This window comes from Panicum virgatum, chromosome 7K (assembly GCF_016808335.1).
Source record: "Panicum virgatum strain AP13 chromosome 7K, P.virgatum_v5, whole genome shotgun sequence".
Taxonomy (NCBI): Eukaryota; Viridiplantae; Streptophyta; class Magnoliopsida; order Poales; family Poaceae; genus Panicum; species Panicum virgatum.
Window position 1 is genome coordinate 11,172,551 of NC_053142.1, and position 24,683 is coordinate 11,197,233.

Consider the following 24,683-nt stretch of genomic DNA (forward strand, 5'->3'; position numbering starts at 1 on the left):
TGAATAGAATTGCCGATCTTCCCCTCTTTTTAGGCGTTCGGTTTCCTTGATGGCGTCCATTCCCCACCTCCCCCTCCCGTTCCCTTCCCTCAAAAAATCAGGTTCCCTTCCAGCGGTGAGTAGGGGGGGGGGGGGGTGACTCCATCTGTGTCGTGTGGTGCCAGGAGAGCAGCGAACGACATTGATCCGGCCATCACCAAGATGGCTCCTGGGCAGAAACCGCCATCACGAACACGGGAACCTGCAGGTACAACCTACACAAACCCTAGGTAATCTCAATGTATCGGGCATGGATTTGGGTAGTTCTGTTGTTGTGTGGTTTGGAGGTGTCGGCCATGATTAGATTGATATGTGGATTTTGGAGGAAAGCAGGAGTTTTGTTAGGGTATTTGGTTCTTCGATTCCATGTTCTCTAGATTGGTTATTTGTTAAGAGGATTAGGGACACTACAAGATTCACAGCTTCAGCCGTGATTTCACATCTGGTTGTTGACTATCATGAAGTATTTAATTCCATTCATAGTCTAGTGGGATGATTGCTAGTAGGGAATTGTTGCTGACCTATACTCTCAGGAAACATTCAAATAAGTGTACCAAACTGTTGCTCATTAATTAAAAGGGACAAGATTAAAGCTGCTAGCCCCATCGTCTACTTAAACAAACTCTCAGCAATAGCTATTGACTTTGAATTGGGAGGAGCATTCAGTGGCTTTGTTTCATGAGAATTCTGTGTCTGCTTTTATCAGAATACATTTGCATTGATGTGCTGTATATGGTTGATTGTGATTACAAATTCACATCTGCAGGGCCCTTTCTTCTACTGATTTGACCTTCCAGTTAAACAAAGAGTATTTTGCATCAGATTATTCTGGTCTCATTTAATTTTAAGATTGTGACTAGTATTCAGTTTTATGGGCAGTACAAATTTTATGGAATAAATTTTTAATTCTGTAGCTACATTGAAATTACATAATTTCAGACCATGTTAGAATTCAGTGTACTTCTTATTGTTTTATTTAATTAAGTATAGAATTAGTAGTTCTCTTGATTTACCAGTTATATTTCATCTGCTTCACATGTATTTACCATCTAATTTAATCAATGTATAGAAACTCCACTTACTGACTATGAACGCTTGAGGGCTCAAAATATGATGAAGAACAATCAAATGTTTCAAAGGCTTGGGCTTTCTACATTAGCAACAATGATTAACAATACAACTGCAATGAGCAAGGATGATGTTTCTCAAGAATCAGGATCTTTGTATGATGCTCAGCACATGTTATGGTCGTGGATGGATGGGGCTGAGTTGGAGGGAGGAACGTGGCGCAGGCTGTAATCGTGGTGAGTTGCAGGGCGAGGTCCGGGACCTCGGCGAGTTGGCGCCGTCGGAGACGTCGCCGATAACAGAGAGGAGGCAGGGGAAAACAGAGAGACGAGATTGGGAAACTAGATAAATCTTATTGCTTGCCAATCCTGGTGTTACACGAGTTGTATATATATCCTAGCATGACTCTGTAACAGAATATGGAAGTGTATCTAAACTGACTCCTATTGGAAATATATCTAAACGGACTCCTAACAGACCTCACGATCAAAACTGTCCACGCTTGATTTCAGCCACTTTTCTCGGTTTGCCCTGCTAGCTTCTTCTTGGCACGGCGCTGATAGACCCTACCGGTCATAACATCTCTCCCCCCCCCCTGGAGCAACAGCTCGTCCTCGAGCTGGAAATCAGGATACAAGCGCCTAAAGTCATCCAGTGAAACCCACGCAGCAGCAGCAGCCTCCTGATCGTCCCATTGAACGAGAACCTCGTATTGTCCACGAGCTAAGCGGCCCTTCAACACCTTGGCCGGACGAGGGCAAGCGCGGCCATGCTGGACTGGCGGCAATGCCGGAGGAGTTTCTGGTGGACTCCCGTGAAAAGGTTTGAGGAGACCAACATGAAAGACGTTATGTAGACGTGCTGCCGGCGGCAACTCCAGCCGGTAGGCCACATCACCAATCTTCTCAAGGATCTTGTATGGCCCAAAGTATCTCGGACCCAGTTTCCCTCTGCCGTGCACATTAAGTGAAGCCATGGGCCTGTGCAAGAGACGTAGCCATACCCATTGCCCAACTTCAAAGATGAGCTCCCGGTGCTTCTTATCATACTGGTACTTGGAATATTGTTGTGCTTGCTCCAAGCGATCCCGAACTTCAGCCAAAAATTCATCCCTCTCCAATAGCTGCTGTTCTACTGCCGGTAACCGCGCCTCGCCGGGTTCGTAAGCTCGAAGAACTGGAGGATCCCGGCCATATACCACCTTGAATGGAGATGTCTTCAGAGAGGCTTGATAGGATGAGTTATAGCAAAACTCAGCCCAAGGAAGCCAGCGGATCCACTGACGGGGTCGATCACCTGTGAGGCAACGTAAATACATAGCAATGATTTTGTTAGTAGCCTCTGATTGACCATCAGACTGAGGATGGAAGGCGGAAGTGAGCTGCAGCTTGACACCCGCGAGGCCAAATAGCTCCTTCCAAAACGCACTTGTAAACACTGGATCACGGTCGCTCACGATAGATGATGGAAGGCCGTGGAGTCGAACAATTTCTTGAAAGAAAACCCGTGCCACTGATGCTGCTGTATACGGATGACTCAACGGGATAAAATGAGCGAACTTTGAGAACCGATCCACTACGGTGAGAATGACTGTTTTACCACTGACTCTCGGTAGGGCTTCGATGAAGTCCATTGCAATGTCGGCCCATACTACCGAAGGAATGTCCAGGGGCTGTAAAAGGCCTCCCGGCCTCAAGTGCTCCGTCTTATTCCTCTGACACACCTCACAGTTCCTAATGAAATCCATGACGATTCTGCGGTCACCGGGTACGTGGAAATCCGAGCGAAGGCGATGGAGAGTTTTCTGAATGCCTTCGTGACCCATACCGTGCGCTAGCTCCAAGAGTGCAGAAACCGTACCATAAGAAGCTGGCACAAATACCTTGCCTTCTTTCAGAAGCAGCTGATCCACGAGAGACCACCCGTCCTCCTTCTTCTCTGCTTGTTCCCGGACAGCCTGCAGGGAAGCATCGGCTGCTAGTTGCCGGCGTAGCTCGTCAAACAGCTCAAAGGATGGTGTGGACAGGAGCATGCAGGTTGCATTGGCCTCCTCATCACGCCTGGACAAGGCATCTGCCACAACATTGGCAGCGCCCGGTTTATACTCCACACGAAAATCATATCCCAGAAGTTTGGTGGCCCAGTGATGTTGTGGTATTGTAGAGAGACGCTGATCGAGCAAAAATTTGAGGCTGTGGTGATCTGTGCGCACAATGAACTCTCTTCCCCAGAGATACGGCCTCCAATGCTTGACAGCTTGCACTAACCCAATTAATTCACGTTCATAAGCAGCTAGCTTGGCATGGCGTGGAGCGATAGGTCGGCTGAAGAAAGCGATTGGCCCACTGCCTTGATGAAGAACTGCACCAAACCCGGACCCCGAAGCATCACATTCCACAATAAACATGCGAGAGAAGTCCGGCAAGTGCAGAACCGGAGCGGAGGACAGAGCTTGCTGGAGGGCCTGGAAAGCTGCAGTTGCCTCCTCTGTCCACTGAAACCCATCCTTTCGAAGGAGTTTGGTGAGTGGTGATGCTATGAGGCCGTAATCACGAATAAAGCGACGGTAATACCCTGCGAGGCCGAGAAAACCCCGAACGGCCCGAACAGTCTTGGGCAGCGGCCATGAAAGAACAGCTTTCACCTTGGCGTCATCCATAGCAACACCCTGTGCTGAAATAACATGTCCAAGATAGCCAACAGATGTTTCGCCAAAGGAGCATTTAGATTTCTTAAGAAAGAGAGAATGCTGCTGTAATGCTTCAAAAACAGCTCGGAGGTGCAGCAAGTGCTCGGCCCATGTAGTACTGTAAATTAATATATCATCAAAAAATACGAGGACAAACTTGCGTAGGAAGGGCTTCAGTACCGAATTCATTAGTGCTTGAAAGGTTGCTGGAGCATTCGTCAGGCCGAACGGCATGACTAAGAATTCAAATAATCCTTGATGTGTACGGAATGCTGTTTTCTCTATGTCGGCAGGGAACATGCGCACTTGATAATACCCCGAACGGAGGTCCAGCTTAGTAAAGAATTTGGCACCCCGAAGTTCGTCCAACAGCTCCTCAACCACTGGGATAGGAAATTTATCCTTCACTGTCCAGGAATTTAGGGCGCGATAATCAATACATAACCGCCATGAGCCATCCGCTTTGCGCACCAATAGAGCTGGTGAAGAAAAAGCCGAGGAACTGAGACGGATGATGCCTTGGCGAAGAAGGTCTGCACACTGCTTCTCAAGCTCGTCCTTCTGGAGATGAGCATATCTATATGGCCTCACTGCCACCGCTTCCGAGCCAGGTTTGAGCCTGATCCTGTGCTCAATGGATCGTTTGGGTGGCATCCCGTGCGGCTCTCTAAACAGGCCCTCAAACTCAAGCAATAATTCTGGTAAAAGTTGCCCTGCTGCTGGTGTAATTGCCCTGAAAGAGGCGTCGGCTTGTCTGTCGATGCCGCACCAAAGTATGCGTTTATCTGCCACCCGGAATCCAAATGTTTGCTCCCTGAAGTTCCACTGAATATCACCCAAGAGACTCATCCAGCTAACTCCGATTACCATGTCCATCGATCCCATAGGCAGCGAGTGAGCATCAAACCAAAAATAATCACCGCCAACCATACCACGTACCTCTGCGAGCTGCCCCGGGCTGCGAACATGATCTCCATTGCCAACTGTGACATTTATAGCGCCGCTAGTATACAGAGGAATGCCCAGTTCCTCAGTAACTCGTGTGTTAATAAAATTCTTGGAGGAACCTGAATCAAGGAGTGCTGTCAGCCTGCGACGACCAAGGAACACCCAAACTTTCATGGTCGGTATCTCTGGAGAATAGATGCCTGTCAATGCATGCAAGGAGATGCAAGGTGCTGTCCCAGCATCAGTTTGGAAAGATGGCGGAGCATAGAGGAAGGACATCTTTGCGGCCTCCAATTCCTCTGAGGTATCCTCCACTTCTGTGTCGTCCGGTATAATTTCAAGGACTGCTAGATGCTTGCAACGGTGACCAGCAAAGAATTTTTCTGGACAGTTAAAACACAGTCCCTCCGCGCGGCGCTGGGCCATCTCCGCAGCTGTGAGTTGACGTCGAGGAAGCGCTGCGTTGCGTGTAACTGCAGCCGTGCGAACACCCCCAGGTTGAGGTCCTGTAGCCGGGCCTGCGTACACACCGGCTGGTTGGGCGCCTTGTGCATTGGCCCCTGATGCTCCTTGTTGGCCCATGGATCGAAACGGAGGGCGGCTGCCCTGTATCTGCGGTGCCGGTTCAATGGCCAAACGTTGTTCGTAGGCACGGACATAGCGAATGGCGTCGTCGAGAGTCACCGGAGACTGGATGGCCACATCTGTTCGCAAGGGGTTGGTGAGGCCGGCGATGAAGAGCTGTACTTGCTGACGTTCTGAGAGCTCCACCTCTCTGCAAGGGACACGAACTGTTTTGCATAGTTCTCCACCGTGCCGTCACGGCGTAAGAGAGCGAGCTCTCCCAGAGGAGATTCCGTCATGGCCGGTCCAAAGCGGCGGTTCAGCAGTTGACAGAAGTGACGCCAATCAGGTTCGCCATGAAGCGTTTCAAGCCGGTAGTACCAAAGTTGAGCAGCATCAGTCATGTGTAGCGAGGCCATCCAAACCTTCTTGTGCTCCGGTGTGTTGTGGCCGCGAAAATACAGATCGCAGCGATTAATCCATGACAGCGGGTCAGTGGAGCCATCATAAGATGGGAACACCATCTTGGGCTTGAGAAAAGAATGATCATCTTCCATAGGATCCAGCCGCGGACCCGCAGATCGCAGCTGTGGTGGTGGGCGCGAGAAGTTCGGTAGTGGCGGCGGTGGTGGTGGCTGGAAGTGGTGTTGAGGTCGTGGCCCTAGCACGCCATCATCCTTCTGGGTCTCCTTGAAAAAGGATCCCTCATCGCCTTGTGAGCTTGGACCAGATGAACGATCCCCCAATTCCATACGCTTCACTGCAACACTAACAGATTGGAGTTGATCGCCGGCTTGCTTCATTGCTGTCTGCAGAGCATCCATGGAGGTGGGCAGGGCCACCAAGGAGGCAACACTGGGAACCAACGGTGCAAGAGCTGACACCGTGGTATCCATCTTCTCCATCAGGGTCTTGAGATCATCCACGGACTTCTGGAGATCATCCATGGCGGTTGAAGAACCTGAGCAATCTGATATGGGGCTGAGTTGGAGGGAGGAACGTGGCGCAGGCTGTAATCGTGGTGAGTTGCAGGGCGAGGTCCGGGACCTCGGCGAGTTGGCGCCGTCGGAGACGTCGCCGATAACAGAGAGGAGGCAGGGGAAAACAGAGAGACGAGATTGGGAAACTAGATAAATCTTATTGCTTGCCAATCCTGGTGTTACACGAGTTGTATATATATCCTAGCATGACTCTGTAACAGAATATGGAAGTGTATCTAAACTGACTCCTATTGGAAATATATCTAAACGGACTCCTAACAGACCTCACGATCAAAACTGTCCACGCTTGATTTCAGCCACTTTTCTCGGTTTGCCCTGCTAGCTTCTTCTTGGCACGGCGCTGATAGACCCTACCGGTCATAACATCTCTCCCCCCCTGGAGCAACAGCTCGTCCTCGAGCTGGAAATCAGGATACAAGCGCCTAAAGTCATCCAGTGAAACCCACGCAGCAGCAGCAGCCTCCTGATCGTCCCATTGAACGAGAACCTCGTATTGTCCACGACCTAAGCGGCCCTTCAACACCTTGGCCGGACGAGGGCAAGCGCGGCCATGCTGGACTGGCGGCAATGCCGGAGGAGTTTCTGGTGGACTCCCGTGAAAAGGTTTGAGGAGACCAACATGAAAGACGTTATGTAGACGTGCTGCCGGCGGCAACTCCAGCCGGTAGGCCACATCACCAATCTTCTCAAGGATCTTGTATGGCCCAAAGTATCTCGGACCCAGTTTCCCTCTGCCGTGCACATTAAGTGAAGCCATGGGCCTGTGCAAGAGACGTAGCCATACCCATTGCCCAACTTCAAAGATGAGCTCCCGGTGCTTCTTATCATACTGGTACTTGGAATATTGTTGTGCTTGCTCCAAGCGATCCCGAACTTCCGCCAAAAATTCATCCCTCTCCAATAGCTGCTGTTCTACTGCCGGTAACCGCGCCTCGCCGGGTTCGTAAGATCGAAGAACTGGAGGATCCCGGCCATATACCACCTTGAATGGAGATGTCTTCAGAGAGGCTTGATAGGATGAGTTATAGCAAAACTCAGCCCAAGGAAGCCAGCGGATCCACTGACGGGGTCGATCACCTGTGAGGCAACGTAAATACATAGCAATGATTTTGTTAGTAGCCTCTGATTGACCATCAGACTGAGGATGGAAGGCGGAAGTGAGCTGCAGCTTGACACCCGCGAGGCCAAATAGCTCCTTCCAAAACGCACTTGTAAACACTGGATCACGGTCGCTCACGATAGATGATGGAAGGCCGTGGAGTCGAACAATTTCTTGAAAGAAAACCCGTGCCACTGATGCTGCTGTATATGGATGACTCAACGGGATAAAATGAGCGAACTTTGAGAACCGATCCACTACGGTGAGAATGACTGTTTTACCACTGACTCTCGGTAGGGCTTCGATGAAGTCCATTGCAATGTCGGCCCATACTACCGAAGGAATGTCCAGGGGCTGTAAAAGGCCTCCCGGCCTCAAGTGCTCCGTCTTATTCCTCTGACACACCTCACAGTTCCTAATGAAATCCATGACGATTCTGCGGTCACCGGGTACGTGGAAATCCGAGCGAAGGCGATGGAGAGTTTTCTGAATGCCTTCGTGACCCATACCGTGCGCTAGCTCCAAGAGTGCAGAAACCGTACCATAAGAAGCTGGCACAAATACCTTGCCTTCTTTCAGAAGCAGCTGATCCACGAGAGACCACCCGTCCTCCTTCTTCTCTGCTTGTTCCCGGACAGCCTGCAGGGAAGCATCGGCTGCTAGTTGCCGGCGTAGCTCGTCAAACAGCTCAAAGGATGGTGTGGACAGGAGCATGCAGGTTGCATTGGCCTCCTCATCATGCCTGGACAAGGCATCTGCCACAACATTGGCAGCGCCCGGTTTATACTCCACACGAAAATCATATCCCAGAAGTTTGGTGGCCCAGTGATGTTGTGGTATTGTAGAGAGACGCTGATCGAGCAAAAATTTGAGGCTGTGGTGATCTGTGCGCACAATGAACTCTCTTCCCCAGAGATACGGCCTCCAATGCTTGACAGCTTGCACTAACCCAATTAATTCACGTTCATAAGCAGCTAGCTTGGCATGGCGTGGAGCGATAGGTCGGCTGAAGAAAGCGATTGGCCCACTGCCTTGATGAAGAACTGCACCAAACCCGGACCCCGAAGCATCACATTCCACAATAAACATGCGAGAGAAGTCCGGCAAGTGCAGAACCGGAGCGGAGGACAGAGCTTGCTGGAGGGCCTGGAAAGCTGCAGTTGCCTCCTCTGTCCACTGAAACCCATCCTTTCGAAGGAGTTTGGTGAGTGGTGATGCTATGAGGCCGTAATCACGAATAAAGCGACGGTAATACCCTGCGAGGCCGAGAAAACCCCGAACGGCCCGAACAGTCTTGGGCAGCGGCCATGAAAGAACAGCTTTCACCTTGGCGTCATCCATAGCAACACCCTGTGCTGAAATAACATGTCCAAGATAGCCAACAGATGTTTCGCCAAAGGAGCATTTAGATTTCTTAAGAAAGAGAGAATGCTGCTGTAATGCTTCAAAAACAGCTCGGAGGTGCAGCAAGTGCTCGGCCCATGTAGTACTGTAAATTAATATATCATCAAAAAATACGAGGACAAACTTGCGTAGGAAGGGCTTCAGTACCGAATTCATTAGTGCTTGAAAGGTTGCTGGAGCATTCGTCAGGCCGAACGGCATGACTAAGAATTCAAATAATCCTTGATGTGTACGGAATGCTGTTTTCTCTATGTCGGCAGGGAACATGCGCACTTGATAATACCCCGAACGGAGGTCCAGCTTAGTAAAGAATTTGGCACCCCGAAGTTCGTCCAACAGCTCCTCAACCACTGGGATAGGAAATTTATCCTTCACTGTCCAGGAATTTAGGGCGCGATAATCAATACATAACCGCCATGAGCCATCCGCTTTGCGCACCAATAGAGCTGGTGAAGAAAAAGCCGAGGAACTGAGACGGATGATGCCTTGGCGAAGAAGGTCTGCACACTGCTTCTCAAGCTCGTCCTTCTGGAGATGAGCATATCTATATGGCCTCACTGCCACCGCTTCCGAGCCAGGTTTGAGCCTGATCCTGTGCTCAATGGATCGTTTGGGTGGCATCCCGTGCGGCTCTCTAAACAGGCCCTCAAACTCAAGCAATAATTCTGGTAAAAGTTGCCCTGCTGCTGGTGTAATTGCCCTGAAAGAGGCGTCGGCTTGTCTGTCGATGCCGCACCAAAGTATGCGTTTATCTGCCACCCGGAATCCAAATGTTTGCTCCCTGAAGTTCCACTGAATATCACCCAAGAGACTCATCCAGCTAACTCCGATTACCATGTCCATCGATCCCATAGGCAGCGAGTGAGCATCAAACCAAAAATAATCACCGCCAACCATACCACGTACCTCTGCGAGCTGCCCCGGGCTGCGAACATGATCTCCATTGCCAACTGTGACATTTATAGCGCCGCTAGTATACAGAGGAATGCCCAGTTCCTCAGCAACTCGTGTGTTAATAAAATTCTTGGAGGAACCTGAATCAAGGAGTGCTGTCAGCCTGCGACGACCAAGGAACACCCAAACTTTCATGGTCGGTATCTCTGGAGAATAGATGCCTGTCAATGCATGCAAGGAGATGCAAGGTGCTGTCCCAGCATCAGTTTGGAAAGATGGCGGAGCATAGAGGAAGGACATCTCTGCGGCCTCCAATTCCTCTGAGGTATCCTCCACTTCTGTGTCGTCCGGTATAATTTCAAGGACTGCTAGATGCTTGCAACGGTGACCAGCAAAGAATTTTTCTGGACAGTTAAAACACAGTCCCTCCGCGCGGCGCTGGGCCATCTCCGCAGCTGTGAGTTGACGTCGAGGAAGCGCTGCGTTGCGTGTAACTGCAGCCGTGCGAACACCCCCAGGTTGAGGTCCTGTAGCCGGGCCTGCGTACACACCGGCTGGTTGGGCGCCTTGTGCATTGGCCCCTGATGCTCCTTGTTGGCCCATGGATCGAAACGGAGGGCGGCTGCCCTGTCTCTGCGGTGCCGGTTCAATGGCCAAACGTTGTTCGTAGGCACGGACATAGCGAATGGCGTCGTCGAGAGTCACCGGAGACTGGATGGCCACATCTGTTCGCAAGGGGTTGGTGAGGCCGGCGATGAAGAGCTGTACTTGCTGACGTTCTGAGAGCTCCACCTCTCTGCAAGGGACACGAACTGTTTTGCATAGTTCTCCACCGTGCCGTCACGGCGTAAGAGAGCGAGCTCTCCCAGAGGAGATTCCGTCATGGCCGGTCCAAAGCGGCGGTTCAGCAGTTGACAGAAGCGACGCCAATCAGGTTCGCCATGAAGCGTTTCAAGCCGGTAGTACCAAAGTTGAGCAGCATCAGTCATGTGTAGCGAGGCCATCCAAACCTTCTTGTGCTCCGGTGTGTTGTGGCCGCGAAAATACAGATCGCAGCGATTAATCCATGACAGCGGGTCAGTGGAGCCATCATAAGATGGGAACACCATCTTGGGCTTGAGAAAAGAATGATCATCTTCCATAGGATCCAGCCGCGGACCCGCAGATCGCAGCTGTGGTGGTGGGCGCGAGAAGTTCGGTAGTGGCGGCGGTGGTGGTGGCTGGAAGTGGTGTTGAGGTCGTGGCCCTAGCACGCCATCATCCTTCTGGGTCTCCTTGAAAAAGGATCCCTCATCGCCTTGTGAGCTTGGACCAGATGAACGATCCCCCAATTCCATACGCTTCACTGCAACACTAACAGATTGGAGTTGATCGCCGGCTTGCTTCATTGCTGTCTGCAGAGCATCCATGGAGGTGGGCAGGGCCACCAAGGAGGCAACACTGGGAACCAACGGTGCAAGAGCAGACACCGTGGTATCCATCTTCTCCATCAGGGTCTTGAGATCATCCACGGACTTCTGGAGATCATCCATGGCGGTTGAAGAACCTGAGCAATCTGATATGGGGCTGAGTTGGAGGGAGGAACGTGGCGCAGGCTGTAATCGTGGTGAGTTGCAGGGCGAGGTCCGGGACCTCGGCGAGTTGGCGCCGTCGGAGACGTCGCCGATAACAGAGAGGAGGCAGGGGAAAACAGAGAGACGAGATTGGGAAACTAGATAAATCTTATTGCTTGCCAATCCTGGTGTTACACGAGTTGTATATATATCCTAGCATGACTCTGTAACAGAATATGGAAGTGTATCTAAACTGACTCCTATTGGAAATATATCTAAACGGACTCCTAACAGACCTCACGATCAAAACTGTCCACGCTTGATTTCAGCCACTTTTCTCGGTTTGCCCTGCTAGCTTCTTCTTGGCACGGCGCTGATAGACCCTACCGGTCATAACATCTCTCCCCCCCTGGAGCAACAGCTCGTCCTCGAGCTGGAAATCAGGATACAAGCGCCTAAAGTCATCCAGTGAAACCCACGCAGCAGCAGCAGCCTCCTGATCGTCCCATTGAACGAGAACCTCGTATTGTCCACGAGCTAAGCGGCCCTTCAACACCTTGGCCGGACGAGGGCAATCGCGGCCATGCTGGACTGGCGGCAATGCCGGAGGAGTTTCTGGTGGACTCCCGTGAAAAGGTTTGAGGAGACCAACATGAAAGACGTTATGTAGACGTGCTGCCGGCGGCAACTCCAGCCGGTAGGCCACATCACCAATCTTCTCAAGGATCTTGTATGGCCCAAAGTATCTCGGACCCAGTTTCCCTCTGCCGTGCACATTAAGTGAAGCCATGGGCCTGTGCAAGAGACGTAGCCATACCCATTGCCCAACTTCAAAGATGAGCTCCCGGTGCTTCTTATCATACTGGTACTTGGAATATTGTTGTGCTTGCTCCAAGCGATCCCGAACTTCCGCCAAAAATTCATCCCTCTCCAATAGCTGCTGTTCTACTGCCGGTAACCGCGCCTCGCCGGGTTCGTAAGCTCGAAGAACTGGAGGATCCCGGCCATATACCACCTTGAATGGAGATGTCTTCAGAGAGGCTTGATAGGATGAGTTATAGCAAAACTCAGCCCAAGGAAGCCAGCGGATCCACTGACGGGGTCGATCACCTGTGAGGCAACGTAAATACATAGCAATGATTTTGTTAGTAGCCTCTGATTGACCATCAGACTGAGGATGGAAGGCGGAAGTGAGCTGCAGCTTGACACCCGCGAGGCCAAATAGCTCCTTCCAAAACGCACTTGTAAACACTGGATCACGGTCGCTCACGATAGATGATGGAAGGCCGTGGAGTCGAACAATTTCTTGAAAGAAAACCCGTGCCACTGATGCTGCTGTATACGGATGACTCAACGGGATAAAATGAGCGAACTTTGAGAACCGATCCACTACGGTGAGAATGACTGTTTTACCACTGACTCTCGGTAGGGCTTCGATGAAGTCCATTGCAATGTCGGCCCATACTACCGAAGGAATGTCCAGGGGCTGTAAAAGGCCTCCCGGCCTCAAGTGCTCCGTCTTATTCCTCTGACACACCTCACAGTTCCTAATGAAATCCATGACGATTCTGCGGTCACCGGGTACGTGGAAATCCGAGCGAAGGCGATGGAGAGTTTTCTGAATGCCTTCGTGACCCATACCGTGCGCTAGCTCCAAGAGTGCAGAAACCGTACCATAAGAAGCTGGCACAAATACCTTGCCTTCTTTCAGAAGCAGCTGATCCACGAGAGACCACCCGTCCTCCTTCTTCTCTGCTTGTTCCCGGACAGCCTGCAGGGAAGCATCGGCTGCTAGTTGCCGGCGTAGCTCGTCAAACAGCTCAAAGGATGGTGTGGACAGGAGCATGCAGGTTGCATTGGCCTCCTCATCACGCCTGGACAAGGCATCTGCCACAACATTGGCAGCGCCCGGTTTATACTCCACACGAAAATCATATCCCAGAAGTTTGGTGGCCCAGTGATGTTGTGGTATTGTAGAGAGACGCTGATCGAGCAAAAATTTGAGGCTGTGGTGATCTGTGCGCACAATGAACTCTCTTCCCCAGAGATACGGCCTCCAATGCTTGACAGCTTGCACTAACCCAATTAATTCACGTTCATAAGCAGCTAGCTTGGCATGGCGTGGAGCGATAGGTCGGCTGAAGAAAGCGATTGGCCCACTGCCTTGATGAAGAACTGCACCAAACCCGGACCCCGAAGCATCACATTCCACAATAAACATGCGAGAGAAGTCCGGCAAGTGTAGAACCGGAGCGGAGGACAGAGCTTGCTGGAGGGCCTGGAAAGCTGCAGTTGCCTCCTCTGTCCACTGAAACCCATCCTTTCGAAGGAGTTTGGTGAGTGGTGATGCTATGAGGCCGTAATCACGAATAAAGCGACGGTAATACCCTGCGAGGCCGAGAAAACCCCGAACGGCCCGAACAGTCTTGGGCAGCGGCCATGAAAGAACAGCTTTCACCTTGGCGTCATCCATAGCAACACCCTGTGCTGAAATAACATGTCCAAGATAGCCAACAGATGTTTCGCCAAAGGAGCATTTAGATTTCTTAAGAAAGAGAGAATGCTGCTGTAATGCTTCAAAAACAGCTCGGAGGTGCAGCAAGTGCTCGGCCCATGTAGTACTGTAAATTAATATATCATCAAAAAATACGAGGACAAACTTGCGTAGGAAGGGCTTCAGTACCGAATTCATTAGTGCTTGAAAGGTTGCTGGAGCATTCGTCAGGCCGAACGGCATGACTAAGAATTCAAATAATCCTTGATGTGTACGGAATGCTGTTTTCTCTATGTCGGCAGGGAACATGCGCACTTGATAATACCCCGAACGGAGGTCCAGCTTAGTAAAGAATTTGGCACCCCGAAGTTCGTCCAACAGCTCCTCAACCACTGGGATAGGAAATTTATCCTTCACTGTCCAGGAATTTAGGGCGCGATAATCAATACATAACCGCCATGAGCCATCCGCTTTGCGCACCAATAGAGCTGGTGAAGAAAAAGCCGAGGAACTGAGACGGATGATGCCTTGGCGAAGAAGGTCTGCACACTGCTTCTCAAGCTCGTCCTTCTGGAGATGAGCATATCTATATGGCCTCACTGCCACCGCTTCCGAGCCAGGTTTGAGCCTGATCCTGTGCTCAATGGATCGTTTGGGTGGCATCCCGTGCGGCTCTCTAAACAGGCCCTCAAACTCAAGCAATAATTCTGGTAAAAGTTGCCCTGCTGCTGGTGTAATTGCCCTGAAAGAGGTGTCGGCTTGTCTGTCGATGCCGCACCAAAGTATGCGTTTATCTGCCACCCGGAATCCAAATGTTTGCTCCCTGAAGTTCCACTGAATATCACCCAAGAGACTCATCCAGCTAACTCCGATTACCATGTCCATCGATCCCATAGGCAGCGAGTGAGCATCAAACCAAAAATAATCACCGCCAACCATACCACGTACCTCTGCGAGCTGCCCCGGGCTGCGAACATGATCTCCATTGCCAACTGTGACATTTATAGCGCCGCTAGTATACAGAGGAATGCCTAGTTCCTCAGCAACTCGTGTGTTAATAAAATTCTTGGAGGAACCTGAATCAAGGAGTGCTGTCAGCCTGCGACGACCAAGGAACACCCAAACTTTCATGGTCGGTATCTCTGGAGAATAGATGCCTGTCAATGCATGCAAGGAGATGCAAGGTGCTGTCCCAGCATCAGTTTGGAAAGATGGCGGAGCATAGAGGAAGGACATCTCTGCGGCCTCCAATTCCTCTGAGGTATCCTCCACTTCTGTGTCGTCCAGTATAATTTCAAGGACTGCTAGATGCTTGCAATGGTGACCAGCAAAGAATTTTTCTGGACAGTTAAAACACAGTCCCTCCGCGCGGCGCTGGGCCATCTCCGCAGCTGTGAGTTGACGTCGAGGAAGCGCTGCGTTGCGTGTAACTGCAGCCGTGCGAACACCCCCAGGTTGAGGTCCTGTAGCCGGGCCTGCGTACACACCGGCTGGTTGGGCGCCTTGTGCATTGGCCCCTGATGCTCCTTGTTGGCCCATGGATCGAAACGGAGGGCGGCTGCCCTGTCTCTGCGGTGCCGGTTCAATGGCCAAACGTTGTTCGTAGGCACGGGCATAGCGAATGGCGTCGTCGAGAGTCACCGGAGACTGGATGGCCACATCTGTTCGCAAGGGGTTGGTGAGGCCGGCGATGAAGAGCTGTACTTGCTGACGTTCTGAGAGCTCCACCTCTCTGCAAGCAAGGGACACGAACTGTTTTGCATAGTTCTCCACCGTGCCGTCACGGCGTAAGAGAGCGAGCTCTCCCAGAGGAGATTCCGTCATGGCCGGTCCAAAGCGGTGGTTCAGCAGTTGACAGAAGCGACGCCAATCAGGTTCGCCATGAAGCGTTTCAAGCCGGTAGTACCAAAGTTGAGCAGCATCAGTCATGTGTAGCGAGGCCATCCAAACCTTCTTGTGCTCCGGTGTGTTGTGGCCGCGAAAATACAGATCGCAGCGATTAATCCATGACAGCGGGTCAGTGGAGCCATCATAAGATGGGAACACCATCTTGGGCTTGAGAAAAGAATGATCATCTTCCATAGGATCCAGCCGCGGACCCGCAGATCGCAGCTGTGGTGGTGGGCGCGAGAAGTTCGGTAGTGGCGGCGGTGGTGGTGGCTGGAAGTGGTGTTGAGGTCGTGGCCCTAGCACGCCATCATCCTTCTGGGTCTCCTTGAAAAAGGATCCCTCATCGCCTTGTGAGCTTGGACCAGATGAACGATCCCCCAATTCCATACGCTTCACTGCAACACTAACAGATTGGAGTTGATTGCCGGCTTGCTTCATTGCTGTCTGCAGAGCATCCATGGAGGTGGGCAGGGCCACCAAGGAGGCAACACTGGGAACCAACGGTGCAAGAGCAGACACCGTGGTATCCATCTTCTCCATCAGGGTCTTGAGATCATCCACGGACTTCTGGAGATCATCCATGGCGGTTGAAGAACATGAGCAATCTGATATGGGGCTGAGTTGGAGGGAGGAACGTGGCGCAGGCTGTAATCGTGGTGAGTTGCAGGGCGAGGTCCGGGACCTCGGCGAGTTGGCGCCGTCGGAGACGTCGCCGATAACAGAGAGGAGGCAGGGGAAAACAGAGAGACGAGATTGGGAAACTAGATAAATCTTATTGCTTGCCAATCCTGGTGTTACACGAGTTGTATATATATCCTAGCATGACTCAGTTTGCCCTGCTAGCTTCTTCTTGGCACGGCGCTGATAGACCCTACCGGTCATAACATTTATATACAACTCCATATTCTGTTACAGAGTCATGCTAGGATATATATACAACTCGTGTAACACCAGGATTGGCAAGCAATAAGATTTATCTAGTTTCCCAATCTCGTCTCTCTGTTTTCCCCTGCCTCCTCTCTGTTATCGGCGACGTCTCCGACGGCGCCAACTCGCCGAGGTCCCGGACCTCGCCCTGCAACTCACCACGATTACAGCCTGCGCCACGTTCCTCCCTCCAACTCAGCCCCATATCAGATTGCTCATGTTCTTCAACCGCCATGGATGATCTCCAGAAGTCCGTGGATGATCTCAAGACCCTGATGGAGAAGATGGATACCACGGTGTCTGCTCTTGCACCGTTGGTTCCCAGTGTTGCCTCCTTGGTGGCCCTGCCCACCTCCATGGATGCTCTGCAGACAGCAATGAAGCAAGCCGGCGATCAACTCCAATCTGTTAGTGTTGCAGTGAAGCGTATGGAATTGGGGGATCGTTCATCTGGTCCAAGCTCACAAGGCGATGAGGGATCCTTTTTCAAGGAGACCCAGAAGGATGATGGCGTGCTAGGGCCACGACCTCAACACCACTTCCAGCCACCACCACCGCCGCCACTACCGAACTTCTCGCGCCCACCACCACAGCTGCGATCTGCGGGTCCGCGGCTGGATCCTATGGAAGATGATCATTCTTTTCTCAAGCCCAAGATGGTGTTCCCATCTTATGATGGCTCCACTGACCCGCTGTCATGGATTAATCGCTGCGATCTGTATTTTCGCGGCCACAACACACCGGAGCACAAGAAGGTTTGGATGGCCTCGCTACACATGACTGATGCTGCTCAACTTTGGTACTACCGGCTTGAAACGCTTCATGGCGAACCTGATTGGCGTCGCTTCTGTCAACTGCTGAACCGCCGCTTTGGACCGGCCATGACGGAATCTCCTCTGGGAGAGCTCGCTCTCTTACGCCGTGACGGCACGGTGGAGAACTATGCAAAACAGTTCGTGTCCCTTGCAGAGAGGTGGAGCTCTCAGAACGTCAGCAAGTACAGCTCTTCATCGCCGGCCTCACCAACCCCTTGCGAACAGATGTGGCCATCCAGTCTCCGGTGACTCTCGACGACGCCATTCGCTATGCCCGTGCCTACGAACAACGTTTGGCCATTGAACCGGCACCGCAGAGACAGGGCAGCCGCCCTCCGTTTCGATCCATGGGCCAACAAGGAGCATCAGGGGCCAATGCACAAGGCGCCCAACCAGCCGGTGTGTACGCAGGCCCGGCTACAGGACCTCAACCTGGGGGTGTTCGCACGGCTGCAGTTACACGCAACGCAGCGCTTCCTCGACGTCAACTCACAGCTGCGGAGATGGCCCAGCGCCGCGCGGAGGGACTGTGTTTTAACTGTCCAGAAAAATTCTTTGCTGGTCACCGTTGCAAGCATCTAGCAGTCCTTGAAATTATACCGGACGACACAGAAGTGGAGGATACCTCAGAGGAATTGGAGGCCGCAGAGATGTCCTTCTCTATGCTCCGCCATCTTTCCAAACTGATGCTGGGACAGCACCTTGCATCTCCTTGCATGCATTGACAGGCATCTATTCTCCAGAGATACCGACCATGAAAGTTTGGGTGTTCCTTGGTCGTCGCAGGCTGACAGCACTCCTTGATTCAGGTTCCTCCAAGAATTTTATTAACACACGAGTTGCTGAGGAACTGGGCATTCCTCTGTATACTAGCGGCGCTATAAATGTCACAGTTGGCAATGGAGATCATGTTCGCAGCCCGGGGCAGCTCGCAGAGGTACGTGGTATGGTTGGCGGTGATTATTTTTGGTTTGATGCTCACTCGCTGCCTATGGGATCGATGGACATGGTAATCGGAGTTAGCTGGATGAGTCTCTTGGGTGATATTCAGTGGAACTTCAGGGAGCAAACATTTGGATTCCGGGTGGCAGATAAACGCATACTTTGGTGCGGCATCGACAGACAAGCCGACGCCTCTTTCAGGGCAATTACACCAGCAGCAGGGCAACTTTTACCAGAATTATTGCTTGAGTTTGAGGGCCTGTTTAGAGAGCCGCACGGGATGCCACCCAAACGATCCATTGAGCACAGGATCAGGCTCAAACCTGGCTCGGAAGCGGTGGCAGTGAGGCCATATAGATATGCTCATCTCCAGAAGGACGAGCTTGAGAAGCAGTGTGCAGACCTTCTTCGCCAAGGCATCATCCGTCTCAGTTCCTCGGCTTTTTCTTCACCAGCTCTATTGGTGCGCAAAGCGGATGGCTCATGGCGGTTATGTATTGATTATCGCGCCCTAAATTCCTGGACAGTGAAGGATAAATTTCCTATCCCAGTGGTTGAGGAGCTGTTGGACGAACTTCGGGGTGCCAAATTCTTTACTAAGCTGGACCTCCGTTCGGGGTATTATCAAGTGCGCATGTTCCCTGCCGACATAGAGAAAACAGCATTCCGTACACATCAAGGATTATTTGAATTCTTAGTCATGCCGTTCGGCCTGACGAATGCTCCAGCAACCTTTCAAGCACTAATGAATTCGGTACTGAAGCCCTTCCTACGCAAGTTTGTCCTCGTATTTTTTGATGATATATTAATTTACAGTACTACATGGGCCGAGCACTTGCTGCACCTCCGAGCTGTTTTTGAAGCATTACAGCAGCATTCTCTCTTTCTTAAGAAATCTAAATGCTCCTTTGGCGAAACATCTGTTGGCTATCTTGGACATGTTATTTCAGCACAGGGTGTTGCTATGGATGACGCCAAGGTGAAAGCTGTTCTTTCATGGCCGCTGCCCAAGACTGTTCGGGCCGTTCGGGGTTTTCTCGGCCTCGCAGGGTATTACCGTCGCTTTATTCGTGATTACGGCCTCATAGCATCACCACTCACCAAACTCCTTCGAAAGGATGGGTTTCAGTGGACAGAGGAGGCAACTGCAGCTTTCCAGGCCCTCCAGCAAGCTCTGTCCTCCGCTCCGGTTCTGCACTTGCCGGACTTCTCTCGCATGTTTATTGTGGAATGTGATGCTTCGGGGTCCGGGTTTGGTGCAGTTCTTCATCAAGGCAGTGGGCCAATCGCTTTCTTCAGCCGACCTATCGCTCCACGCCATGCCAAGCTAGCTGCTTATGAACGTGAATTAATTGGGATACCAGGTTGTTATGGTCGTGGATGGATGGGGCTGAGTTGGAGGGAGGAACGTGGCGCAGGCTGTAATCGTGGTGAGTTGCAGGGCGAGGTCCGGGACCTCGGCGAGTTGGCGCCGTCGGAGACGTCGCCGATAACAGAGAGGAGGCAGGGGAAAACAGAGAGACGAGATTGGGAAACTAGATAAATCTTATTGCTTGCCAATCCTGGTGTTACACGAGTTGTATATATATCCTAGCATGACTCTGTAACAGAATATGGAAGTGTATCTAAACTGACTCCTATTGGAAATATATCTAAACGGACTCCTAACAGACCTCACGATCAAAACTGTCCACGCTTGATTTCAGCCACTTTTCTCGGTTTGCCCTGCTAGCTTCTTCTTGGCACGGCGCTGATAGACCCTACCGGTCATAACAGCACAGTGAGGGCTCTGAACAAGAGGAGGTCAGCAAGGTAGACAATCTTATCTGCATTATAATGTTTGTCGTCCTATGACTATTATCTCTCATTACCTTTATGTCTACTATTTCATTAAGCAGAGGGTTAGGCACTAAGATACCAATCCAAATTTCTGAAGGGAAGAAAAGACCAGAGCCACCTATTCAAGCTGCAAAGCTTGCATCGGAGGGTGGGATCATACTCAAGCAGCACATACCAATCTATCCACACTGAGTATTACAAGAAGGATGAAGGACAAATTACAAACTACATTGGCAAACTTGCGGTAAGTCCATTACAATTCTAGTTGGTTAACCCTATTTCTTTGGGTCCTTTGCATCTGAATTGCTATTGTTCATTCTTTTATTAGGGACAATTCACCATGGACATTAAGAGTAAAGCAGTGCATGAAGCATGCACTGACTTGCTAAAGTGTGGGCAACGACAAATGAGGCATAGGCTGAAAAAGAAGTACTTTGATGGGGTACCCGCAAATCAAGTGAGGACAACATCGCCTATTAAGCAGATGACTGATGAACAATGGAGAGAATTGGTGGAGATGTGGTCAAGCCCAAAGCACAAGGTATGACACATACATACTAGCTTGATATTGAATCAACCTCGATTAGCCTTGTCATTCATGCAACACCTCCCTATGTATTAGTCACTCATGGGAGAATGTATTTAGTGAAGTGGCACTGCATTTCTGTACATATATTTCTGCTCTAATTCTATGTTAAAAACATGTAAACTGGAAGTTCATTGTATTATTTTATATCACTGAAGTTCACCTCATTATTAACTAAACATATTTGCCATGTGTCCTCTAAATTGTGACACTGGGTCAGTTGTTTTCAGTACAACTACCACTGCGTCAGTTGTTTTCAGTACATCTACCACTGGGTCATAAGGCTGATCTTAACATCAGCTTCCCTGATTTTTAGTACTTGTTCGTCTCCATTAACTAGTTTGATTTGTGTCAAAGTGTCTTTCTATAATATTCCTACAATTTACTTTTGTTCTATGATCTACAGGACAAGTGTATCAAAAACAAACTTAACCGCGACAAGGTTCAGTTTCAGCAAAGGACAGGGTCTCAGTGCTACATTGCAAAAACTTATGTCGTGGTAAGAAAGTATCAGCCATTAAATACTTCATTGAAATTCTCTGAAATGACCAGCCACCTAAAAACTCATAAGACATCGTGCAGCTAGAAAATGGCATCCATTCTAATTTATTTAAGTAGATAAGAAAAACAGAAAAGCAGCAAGCAATTGCATCAGAAAACCACTGTATGTTTGTCCTTTGTTTGAGTGGATTTTTTTAGATGAGTATCATATGTTGTGCATAGTTTCGGATGTGTTCTTACCTTACACAAGTATGCCAAGGTCATCATTGCTCCTACATTATATAGTAGATTTTTGTTATACAATTTAAGTTGTTTTTGTTATACAATTTTTGTTATACACATTGTTAAAAACTCCATTTTACATTAAACCACTTGAATTGCACTTTTCAAAGACAAACTAGCATGTTTTGACAAAGATGAGCAAACACACTAACCTTTTTGACCAACCAATCCTAAGCTGTTGACATAAACTATTTTCTTTGAAAATTGTCCTTCATTTGTGATTTATTATTCACATCCTTGCATCCAGTTATTAGTAGAGTTGTCTATGATATGTCAACTTTCTATCCATTCTATCATGAAGGTTTTAGTAGCTATTTAATATTTTTTTGTTTGCTTCAAATGTGATATATTTGTAGACATCCTTTGATCGGATAGGGTTATCATGTTTGGGTGCAAGTACTTCCTTTATATTTAGGAGTTATATGGTACTACTAATTCTGTTCACATCATTTCAGAAACAAGATAAATACAAAGATATTGAGCCTACTGCAATTGATCTGTTCAAGGAGACGCATTGTAGTAGAAAATTTGGCTTTACTAAATCTGTGAAGAAAGCAATTGTAAGTCCTTGTTTCCTTTTTTTTTCCTATCCTCAGCAAAGTCCTAGTGAAAATAAACATGAGTCTAATATGCAAGACTGAAATTTATTCATTTTGCAAGGATGATATGGAAGCAATTGTTGCTGAACCAGAACATGATGGACAGCATGTCAAGTCTTCCGCTGACGCTGTTTCCGAAGTCTTACCACAATCAAGTAAATTCTTACAAAATGTAGGCATTTTGTCCTCCTCCAAGTCAAGCACCAGAGTTGGTGTGTCTTCAAAGGTGCAAGAACTTCAAGCTCAGCTTGAGATGGAGAAACAGGAAAAGGCTGAACTCCGGCTGGAGATGGATAGCTTGAAGTTTCAGGCACAAGAATCTGAGTCAACCATGACTAAACAATCACAAGAGGTTGATAGGTTGAAGGATACCATAAAGTCTCAGGCACAGCAATCTGAGGCAGCAATGGTAAAGCAATCAGAAGAGATTGAGAGTTTGAAAAAGATAGTCCAAGATTGTAGTGGGTTCCTTCGTCAAATGATAACCTTCCAAGGTCAAGTGCCTCCTCCCTGAGACTGCTTGTCAGCGTGGTTCTCGTCCATCAAATGGAGCTTTGCTATTTTTGTGACCTACTTGAACTTGCACTTAGTTAGGTCTGCCGCTTCAACTATTTTCTTTCTTTGATTAGAGTTAAAGGAGTTCCATATTTATTTATTGCTTTAAACCATTGGCTACTGGTCAAATTTGTGTTTTTATTTCATGAGACTTGGCTGTTGATGATGGAACCTGTACTTGGTGTTGAATGGATTAGTGGACCTGCAATTTGATGATTGAACCTTTCATTACTTGTTTTAAATTGGGCTATGGCCACAACTGAATTTCTTCTCAATTGCCTCTGGGCTTGTTCTATAGATGGATCAGAAAAAATGTGTAAGATTGAACCTACAAATAAATTGGGTCTGCCATTGGGTGTAGCACAAATAATTATGTGGCCCTACTTAGGCCACAAAATATTTTATGACCAACTAAGTCGTCACAACTTTTTTTGCCACGTCAGCTGCCATGTACCATGCCACATCATTTCATTCTATGACGAACCAAATTGTCACAAAATTCTTGGAGCGTCATCTGCCACGTCACATGCCATGTCATTCTGCCACGTCAGCAGCCACATGGCAACTCCGTAGATAGATAGTTTGTGACATTTTTGGTTTGATATTATGATAGTTTGGATCGTCATAATTGTTTGTGACGATGAAGTGTTTGTCACTAAGTTTGTGACATTTTTTAAGTGTTTCATCACAGAAGGTGTCTAATACACGGACCTTTTGTGATGATGCATTTTTCGTCATGAAGACATCATGGATCATGGATCATGACAAAACAACTCCTACTTGTGACGTAATCAAACCGTCATAAAAGGTACCATGTCTTGTAGTGGACCTTGCGGCAAAGATCTTCGATATCTTGTGGACCTTCGTCTTCTGGTGGAGGAATCAATGTGCCTGTCTGGAACAAGAGCTCATCAACCTGGAGGTAGAACCTCTCTGCAGATTGATTATGGAGCCCCAATTTCTCCCAGCGCACCGTCCTTCCTTGAGGGGTTGCTCTTATAACCATGGTTTTGGTAGAGTCCTGATCGGGTTGAGCGTCCTTTGTTGAATTGGACTTGGCTTCGAGTGGTTTGCCGCTATCAGTCATTTGTCCTGATTGGATTGGGTCTTCCGAGTCTTCATCTAAATTAGAGGAGTCGGATTCGTCATGGTCGTGGATTTCTAAGATCGTATGCTTAGGATGTGGGATGAGTGGTATGCCCATCTCCATTCTAAGTGCGTTTTCATTCATCAAATATGTAAAAGATTGGATTGGAGTTAAGCCTTCTGGCTCCTTCAGGGCTCTTTTATCATATGTTGATGTATTTTCAGCTGGTTCAAAAGTTTTTGTAGTTGAGGTCGGAGAGTCTGGAAGCGTAGTACCAGTTTTGGAGTTGGTCCATCGATTCATGTAATCGATGACCGAGACACTGTCGCCTATCGGATCGTACCCTGAAAGAGAGATACCCGATCGATCAAGTCAAGGGTTGTTCTTCTCAAGGTGCTGGCAGGTTGCCTGGAAATTGTCCCAGAGCTTCTTTGCCTTGGATTGCTGCTAGAGTTCATTGATTTTATGTGGGTTAGACAACCCTTCCACAAACATGTCAACGTCATCTTACCACTCATCAAGGTTGTCAAATTCTTTTGGACAATCGAGTTCCTCTAGGAATTCTGCAACCTCCTGATCGGATGTCCAATCAGGTGATTGTGGGGTAAATTCATCGTCGTAGATGGGGTTGGAGTTGCTGGTCCCTTTCACTACTACAAAAAGCATTAACCGAGGCGGTTTTCGCAACCGCCTCGGAGCCACCGCCATAGTTAATCAGGCATTAACCGAGGCGGTTTTGCTGCCTGCCTCGGTTAATAAAACAAAATTAAAAAAAAAGCCCGGCAGGCCCATTCTGGGCCCGCCAAGCTCATCGCCCCCGCGCCCCTGTGCTCATCCGCCGCGAGCGCGGGCGCCGTCGCCGCGGGCCGCCGCCCCCGCGGGCTCCGTCCTCGGCACCGCAGGCTGC

At 49.5% G+C, this 24,683-nt stretch overlaps 1 protein-coding gene across 1 annotated transcript; it reads left to right on the plus strand.

Moving 5' to 3' along the window:
• The first annotated feature begins 103 nt into the window (after nucleotides 1-103).
• Nucleotides 104-22,957, plus strand: LOC120639787. Its single transcript, XM_039915678.1, has 8 exons — nucleotides 104-247; nucleotides 1,109-1,280; nucleotides 20,109-20,139; nucleotides 20,264-20,410; nucleotides 20,495-20,707; nucleotides 21,159-21,251; nucleotides 21,991-22,095; nucleotides 22,196-22,957. The coding sequence occupies exons 1-8, from the start codon at nucleotides 202-204 to the stop codon at nucleotides 22,646-22,648; spliced, it is 1,260 nt and encodes a 419-aa protein (XP_039771612.1). The 5' UTR covers nucleotides 104-201; the 3' UTR covers nucleotides 22,649-22,957.
• Nucleotides 22,958-24,683: the final 1,726 nt, after the last annotated feature.

Coding starts and splice junctions, on each gene's coding strand:
- LOC120639787 (XM_039915678.1), top strand. CDS start 202: ATGGCTCCTGGGCAGAAACCGCCATCACGAACACGGGAACCTGCAG. Junction 248..1,108: donor ACGAACACGGGAACCTGCAG/GTACAACCTACA, acceptor ATCAATGTATAG/AAACTCCACTTACTGACTAT. Junction 20,140..20,263: donor AACAAGAGGAGGTCAGCAAG/GTAGACAATCTT, acceptor AAATTTCTGAAG/GGAAGAAAAGACCAGAGCCA.